We start from the raw sequence: 8,169 nt of genomic DNA, 5'->3' as shown, positions 1-8,169 counted from the left end.
TATTGCAATTTCTCCTCCACGCTCACATACCAGCATTTCTGCACAAATACTTACAGCATACAGCTTACTCCATCAACATATCAAGCAAACTGAATACTGACACTCAACAACATATAACAAAAAACAAACAAATTCAATTCTTATGAACTCTCCTCTGCCGAGCGGCTTTCTTCTGCACTACCTGGATGCTGACTTTTTCCCCTCACCTACATTCGGAGCAAAAGCAGTGAAAGAAGAAAAGAACCGCGAAAAATTACACGCATTTGTGCCCCAATAGCAGTAACTGCAAGAAACCGTAGGGCACGCCAATAAATTTAGAAAATGACACCCATTTCTGCCACCACATAATTCTTGCATAATGCGACATACACAGTTGCATTGCCCTTGCGTAAACAAAGCACAGGACAGGGATACACAAATTTTTTTAAGTGCGCAGGGAAAAGGCTTAAGTCGAACCGCTCAGAAATAATCGGAGAATCACCGCTTATCGCTACGCGGCTAGCACAACATGACAGCAACAAGATACTAGCGAAGGGTAAAAATTGCAGCAAGACAGACACTACTGAACAAGTCCTGACATGCGACATCGCATACAAAATACTGCTCATCGGGGAAAAGGCCTAAGCCTGCGACAAAAAATCATAGAGCATACACAAGTTCATTTTTCTATTTCGCGTAAACTAAACGCGGTTTGCTCGGAAAAAGACGTACAATGTTTCTTAGGGAGCGGAGACATATAGGAATTTGGACTCCGTGCTCAGATACCAGCATTTCTGCTCAAAAACCCTTGACTGCAAAATTAAGCACTGCTTACTTCATCAAGATATCGAACACCCAACAAAATGAAACAAACAACCCCACTTCCACTGATAGAACACTATTCAGCTTTTACCAGAAGGCTTTCTTCTGCGTAAAAGTAGGGAAAATAAGAAAAGAGCAGCGAAAAATTTCACGCACTTTTGTTCGCATAGCTATAAGAGAAAAAATAAAATAACGAGACACACGCTAATAAACTGAGACAAAGATACCCATTTCTGCTATCAGATAATTATTGCGTAATGCTACATGCACAGTAGCGTTATTCCTGCGTAAAGGAAGCACAAAACCAGGGTGCACATCCCGTAAGAGAGAAGGCAAAGTCACTTCTCGGACAGCTTAATACGGTAAAGTCAGAATTCTTCGATGAAAGATGAAAGTCAGTGAAAAGGTTAACCAGCTGTAGGGATCAGAATTCTTACCAAGAAAACAAAGCTTGGTCATGGGTTTCTGATAAATGGTGACCTGGAATTTCAAGGCAGTGCCTACTGTGTAGTATACTTGTGTTCTCACACTCGATGCCGATTGTGTGTGGTCGGTCACCTGTAATCTGATAACATGCACATGGCTAAAATAAATTATACTTTTGGAATATACTGTTGGTACAGCACATTGTTTTTATGTGTTCTTTCGAAAATATAGATCAACAGATGCTCTACTCTGCAAGTCTCTCGTCAGTTCTACCGAGCAACCTTCGGTTGCTCGAATGGATTTCAGTACAAGCCATGGGTGAAACCTTGGCAATCTAGTGTTGAAGGTCTATATAGGTCATAGATAGATTCTATTACTATTATTAGGTTATAGGTCAGGCTTAGGTCCTGGTTGCTAGAAGTGCAATTGATGCTTATTAAAAATTGGTGCAGGAGGTGGCCAACATAACTACATACACCAGCTGACTCTCACAAATTTTGTGGTGTTATACTTTTGAAGTAACATTAATATGCTGCAGGGCTCTTGTCCCTTGTAACCTAGAAATAGGTCCTCGGTATCACCAGTTTTAGTTGCGGGGCATGCAGTTGGTTATGTTGAGTGCTGCAGTTTCGTATTTGTTTATTCTCTTTGACAAGCAGTGCAGGATTCCCCCTTTTGATAACGGTTTTTCAGCTTCGGCAGGGCATTTGTGCACAAGGAAAACAGTTGGACTCCACATTCTCCAGACATTTGTATTTTGCTACGAAGTGCAAAGTACAAGGTAGAGGACAGCGCCCACCATTTCTGCCAATGCTATTAGGTTTGTGGCAAAGTATATATATCTTTTCTCACTGACTAATTTGGCGGCAAAGTTGCTTGAGTGGCAGTTGTACAATTTTAAGCACATGTTCTAAAAAATGAGGGTATGGGAAGTTCTGCCTGATTGAATATGTGGAGTACGCAATATAATAATTGGGGTTTACGTCGCGAGACAACTGAGTGTGGAGTACACAACACAGTGTAATATTCTTTATTCTGGCAATGTTAGCATGGTTAAGAAGTGGGAAATGTGGCACTACCCGCGATACCATCTGTTGGGCCCGGCAAACCGAATACATATACCCTGATTTGAAGATACTATGCCTAACTCAAAAGCAGTATGATATCGAACCTTACGCGTTTATTTGCGAAACTATTGTGAATGGAATATGGTGTAGGTAGCGTGTTCCAGGAAAGAGACAACGTTCTGGCTAATCCACGGGAACAACTAGTGGCCGAGCGGCCCGTGCGCCGTGCATTTATTAGCGCGACCAATTTGAACGAGCGCTGATGGCGTTGCAGATTGGTCTGCTCGCTACAGGGCTCCCCCTCCCCTTCGACTGGCTGAGGGGGGAGTTGGAGACTGGCTGAGGGTGCTGGCCCAAGAGACTGTACGACGGAGCCTGGGGTCCGGGTGCGGAGGTCGTACAGTGGAGCAAGGAAGTGGTGCAGGAGAGTCGGACTCCATGTAAGCAGGCTTCACCCGGTCTAACGACACCACCTGTTGGTGTCCGGCCATGTCGAGGATAAGCATCTTGTCAGACCGGCACAGCACACGGAAGGGGCCGTCGTAGTGAGGGGCCAGGGGACGGTGAACGGCGTCACGACGGAGGAAGGCATGTGTGCAGGACTTGAGGTCTTGTGGAACAAAAACTGGGACAGTGGTGGGCTGGCGCGGAGGGGTCGGAGCAAGCTGACGGAAGAAGCGTCGGAGGCCGTGGACATAGGACATAGGGCACCAGAAGTCAGCGGGCAAACGCAGGGTCGTGCCGAAAACCAACTCTGCGGCAGAGCAGGCAAGGTAGTGCTTCAGGGCGGAGCGAATGCCCAGCAAGACTAGGGGCAGAGGGTCGACCCAATGAGTCCCGGCCTGGCGAGCGATGAGAGCGGTCTTCAGCTGGCGGTGAAAACGCTCCACCAGAGCGTTTGCAGCGGGGTGGTAGGCTGTGGTCCGCAGATGGTGAATGCCGAGGAGCGCCATGAGTCGCCTGAAGAGGGCACTCTGGAACTGCCGTCCCTGGTCGGTGGTAATGCGGGCGGGGCAGCCGTACCGTGCGATCCATGCGGAAAGGAGGGCGTGCGCCACGGTATCTGCAGTCGCATCGGGAAGGGGAACCGCTTCCGGCCATCGTGTATAGCGGTCCACGATAGTAAGAAGGTAGCGATGGCCGTGGCACGGGGGTAATGGACCAACGAGGTCGACATGAAGGTGCTGAAACCGTGCGTCAGGCAAGGTGAAAGGATGAACGGGTGTCTTGGTGTGACGTGTGATCTTGGCCTTTTGGCAAGCGATGCAAGCCCTCGTCCAACGTCGAACGTCCGTGTTCATTCCCGGCCACAGAAAGCGAGATGACAATAGTCGCTGCGTGGCACGGATCCCAGGATGGCTGGTGTTTTGAAGATCTTGAAAGGTTGGGAAGCGCAGGGAGGGCGGGAAGTAGGGACGGGGGACGGGACCAGAGAGGTCGCACCATATGTCGGACGACGAAACGGGTAGAGGCGCCTTCTGAAGCTCTAGGGAGTGCTTGGTCGTGTCTGAGAGAAGGTGACTAAGTGTAGGATCTCCCGCTTGCGCGGCGGCCAGAGTGTCGAAGGTCAAGGCAGTCGAACACGTGGCACCCTCGAGGCGTGACAGTGCGTCGGCCGGAGCGTTCTGATCACCACGAACGAAGCGGATGTCGGTGGTGTACTCCGAGATGAGAGAGAGACGACGGAGGTCGGTCGGGGAGTATGTGTCACGGTTGGACTTGAAGACAAACCTAAGAGGTTTACGGTCCGTGAGAACGTAGAACCGCCGGCCTTCGAGGTAATGCTGGAAGTGCCTCACAGCGTAGTAGATGGCGAGGAGTTCTCGGCTAAAGGTGCTATACCTCTGTTCGGATGGCTTGAGCCGCTGAGAGAAGAAAGCCAAGGGGGCCCAATCATCGCCGGACTGCTGCTGCTGGAGAACGGCGCCAACGGCATGAGATGAGGCGTCCACCATTAGGCGTGTAAGGGCCGAAGACACCGGGTGTACGAGCATGGCGACTAAAGCAAGGGCCGCCTTGATGGTTTGGAAGGCAGTGAGAGCTTCTGAGGAGAGAGTCAGAGGGGAGTTCGCCTTGGTGTGCGTACGAAGCAGGTCGGTCGAGGGCCGCAAGAGGTCGGCACAGTGTGGGATGAAACGGCGATGGAAGTTTACGAGGCCGAGAAACTCGCGGAGTTTCCGCAGTGAAGAAGGCACGGGGAAGTCTTGAACGGCTTGTACCTTGGACGGGAGCGGTGAAATGCCGTCCGCCGACACGCTGTGGCCGAGGAATTCCAACGACGGAACGCCGAAAAGGCATTTGCCGGGATTGATGACAAGGCCGTTGTCGTGCAGGCGCTGGAAGAGCTGGCGCAGGTGTGCTTCGTGTTCCTCAGGAGACTTGCTGGCAATAAGTAGGTCGTCCAGATACGCAAACACGAAATGAAGACCTCGTATGACCTCGTTGATAAAGCGCAGGAACGTCTGTGCAGCATTCCGAAGACCGAACGGCATTCGGACGAATTCGAAGAGGCCAAACGGTGTGATAACGGCGGTCTTCGGAATGTCCTCGGGCGCTACCGGGATCTGGTGGTAGGCCTTGACCAGATCGATCTTGCTGAAGGTGGTCGCACCAGCAAGGCCACTGGTGAAATCGTGAATGTGCGGCAAGGGATACTGGTCTGGTACTGTGCGGGAATTCAGGGCTCTATAGTCACCGCAAGGCCGCCAATCGCCGGGGTCCTTCTTCGGTACCATATGTAGCGTTGATGACCATTGGCTGGACGATGGACGGATGAGCCCCAGCTGCAGCATGTGGTCAAACTAACGGCGAGCAATCTGGAGACGCTCACCGAAGAGCCGACGGGGGCGTGATACGGCGGGTGGTCCGGCGGTCTGGATGTGGTGCATGACTGAGTGCGTGGGCGTAACCTCAAGGTTGCACGGCTTGGTCACAGCGGGAAAATCAGCGAGAATAGCGGCGTAGCGGGACGCAGGCAGCACAGTACGAATGCCCGTAGAGGTCTGCAGCGCGGGCGAACCAGACACCGAAAGGGTGGTCAGGGTGTCTGTCAATTTCCTGCGCGAGAGACTGATGTCGAGTGCGAAATGCTGGAGGAAGTCAGCGCCGAGGATAGGGTGGGGTACGTCGGCGATTACGAAGACCCACCGAAAGAGTCTTCGCAGGCCGATGTCAATGGCAAGGGACCGCAGGCCAAAGGTAGAGATCGATGAGGCGTTCACGGCTTGAAGGGTGGCGGAGGACTTGCCGTGGACTCGGTCGGCCCGTGTAGGAGGCACAAGGCTGACCTCGTCACCCGTATCCACCAAGAATCATTGGCCCGCGACCCCGTCGGTGATGAAGAACAGACGGCTTGCCGGTGGTCCAGAGTCGTAGGCCGCCGCTATCGACTGGCCCCCGAGTTTCCCGTCCAGGAGCACGGCTGAGTGCACTTGAGGGCACGGTCGCCAAACTTCTGGTGATAATAGCATAGATCCGCCTGGGAGGCCGGGCTGCGGAAAGGGGATGGGCACCGACGAGAATGAGAGCGTCGGTAACGTGGGCGACCAGAAAGGTCTGCGCGCATAGCGGCATCAGCGTCCGTAAGCTCTTTGACTTGCGCTTGTAGGGCAAGGAGCGTAGGATCAGACAGGGAAATAGCCGCGATGTTCTCAGCCCGTGTGAAAGGTGGCGCAGATGGGGCGGAGTAGTCGATCATGCGGTCCGCCAACTGGGCAAGGTTATCGAGAGAGACCTCGTCAGATCCGGCCAGTACCAAGCGGACTTGCTGTGGGAGCCGCTGGAGGAAAAGCTCCCGCAGGGTCGAGGGCTGAGTATCAGCCGAGTCTCCGAGGAGCTGCTTCATTCGGTGCAGTAATTGGGTTGGCCGCCGATCGCCCAGTTCTTCCTCGGATAGAAGTTGGCGGAGCCGGGATTGCTCGGTGCATTCACTGCGGGAAAGAATAGCCTCCTTCAGCCGATCGTAGGGTTTGTCAGGCGGTGGTGAAGCCAAGAGGTAATCAACCTGGTCGGCGATCTCCATGGGCAGCGCGGACACAACGTTCAGGTACTTGGTAAGTTGGGACGAAATATGCCGAAGTGCAAATCGCGCCTCAACTTGGGAGAACAAGGCCCGGGGATTCTTGGTCCAGAAGGGGGGAAGCTTAAGCTCACCGCCGACGGCGGCGATCGACGGATGGTCTATAGCATCGTGGGCTGGAGGGGACGTCGGGGCTGATGACGCAGTCCGTGGAGCGTCCATCGAGACGTCGGGTCACCAGTTTGTAGGTAGCGTGTTCCAGGAAAGAGACAAGGTTCTGGCTAATCCACGGGAACAACTACTGGCCGAGCGGCCCGTGTGCCGTGCATGTATTAGCGCGACCAATTTGAACGAGCGCTGATGGCGTTGCAGACTGGGCTGCTCGCTACAATGGCTTGGATGGGATAGAGCAATGCACACGCTCAAGTAAATATATAAGGGCTTTCGACCTACATGCCTCGACGCGCTCTACAAGATAAGCACTACTACAAAAGTACATTGAACACTTTTTGTTCGGGGCAACTCTACTGACAACTTTCATATAACAGACGAACGGTTCAACGAATGCAGTTCTAATGGTCACGATACATTCCTACGTCGTTCATTGCGGTCGCGTATGATACTGCACAATATATACAGTGTGTCCTAGCTAAATACGAACAGATTCTTTTAAATATATATATATATATATATATGTCACTTCTTTTAGATGAAGTCAGTTGCAATATACGAGGCGTGTTCAAATCAAACCGGGACTTTTCATTTTTCGCGAAAGTAAAATGAACTTACAGGCGAGAAATTAGTTTTATTGTTCAACGTAATCTCCAGCTGCACTAATCCCCTTGTCCCACGTTTCACGAGGGTTTGGATGCCAGCAGCGTAGAAATCCTTATCGGCTCGTAGCAGCCATGATCGGACCGCATTCTTGACCTCATCGTCGCAGCTGAAGTGGCGGCCCCCAAGGAAAGCCTGCAGTGGCCTGAAGAGATGGAAATGGCTGGGGCCGATGTCTGAACTGTAAGGGGGATCTGACAGCAACTCCGAGCCAAGTTACTGTAAGGTGCGTGTCGTGAGATGCGCGGTATGCGGGCGTGCATTGTCCTGTAGGGGGGGACTCCTTTGGTGATGAGGCCCGGCCACTTTTGCTTCAGCGCCTTATGCACATTCCTGGGAACCTGGCAGTAATATGCACTATTGATCGCACTATATGCACTATTGATATCGAAACATGTTATCCGTCGGTCCTTGAGGATCAGGCGCTCCACAAGTTGGATGTTCTCAGGAACTCACTGGGCTCTGAGCCGCCCTGGCCGGGATCGTCCTGCACTGATGTACCCTCAAACCCTTTCCTGCGGCTAAGTGTATCGTGGCCATACTGAGCTTAAGTCTTCTGTGAACTTCACGAGAACCTTCATGACAATTCGCTGTTCGATGTGCGCGCTCAACTCGTTGTCGGCCATCTTGTCCAGCACGTGCCTTCTGTTTTGCACAAACTTTGGACCACCACGCAGGGGCGGATCCAGGGATGATCCTCGGGGGGAAGGGGGCACTAGAAAAAAAGAGAGAAGACGGGGGGGGGGGTCGCCATGTACGACGGCGAGCTGCTGCGCTTTCATTTCACACAAGAACTTTATTTATGATCTACATGTTGCGAAGCTTAGCAAGCTGTAGAGGAACGCCGCCTTAGTCCCTTACAAAAACCTGCTCATAGTCCGTTCAAAACAACGCATAACTGAAGGTGCTTGGTAACTGGTGCTACACCAGTATCTACAGGATTACGATTACATGCCACATAAGCGCCATTTTATGCACTGCAAGCAACGAAAGAAGATGCTCATCATAAAATCGGCCGGCAAG

The 8,169-nt window shown here is 52.0% G+C and overlaps 1 protein-coding gene across 1 annotated transcript; it reads right to left on the bottom strand.

Moving 5' to 3' along the window:
• Window positions 1-5,676: 5,676 nt before the first annotated feature.
• On the bottom strand, window positions 5,677-6,534 carry LOC135384302 (uncharacterized). Its single transcript, XM_064613508.1, has one exon. The coding sequence runs from the start codon at window positions 6,532-6,534 to the stop codon at window positions 5,677-5,679; it is 858 nt and encodes a 285-aa protein (XP_064469578.1).
• Between the last annotated feature and the right edge of the window lie 1,635 nt (window positions 6,535-8,169).

The sequence above is a fragment of the Ornithodoros turicata genome, chromosome 2 (genome assembly GCF_037126465.1).
Source record: "Ornithodoros turicata isolate Travis chromosome 2, ASM3712646v1, whole genome shotgun sequence".
NCBI lineage: Eukaryota > Metazoa > Arthropoda > Arachnida > Ixodida > Argasidae > Ornithodoros > Ornithodoros turicata.
Note: the sequence above shows the minus strand (reverse complement) of the source record. Positions and strands in the feature narration are given on the sequence as shown.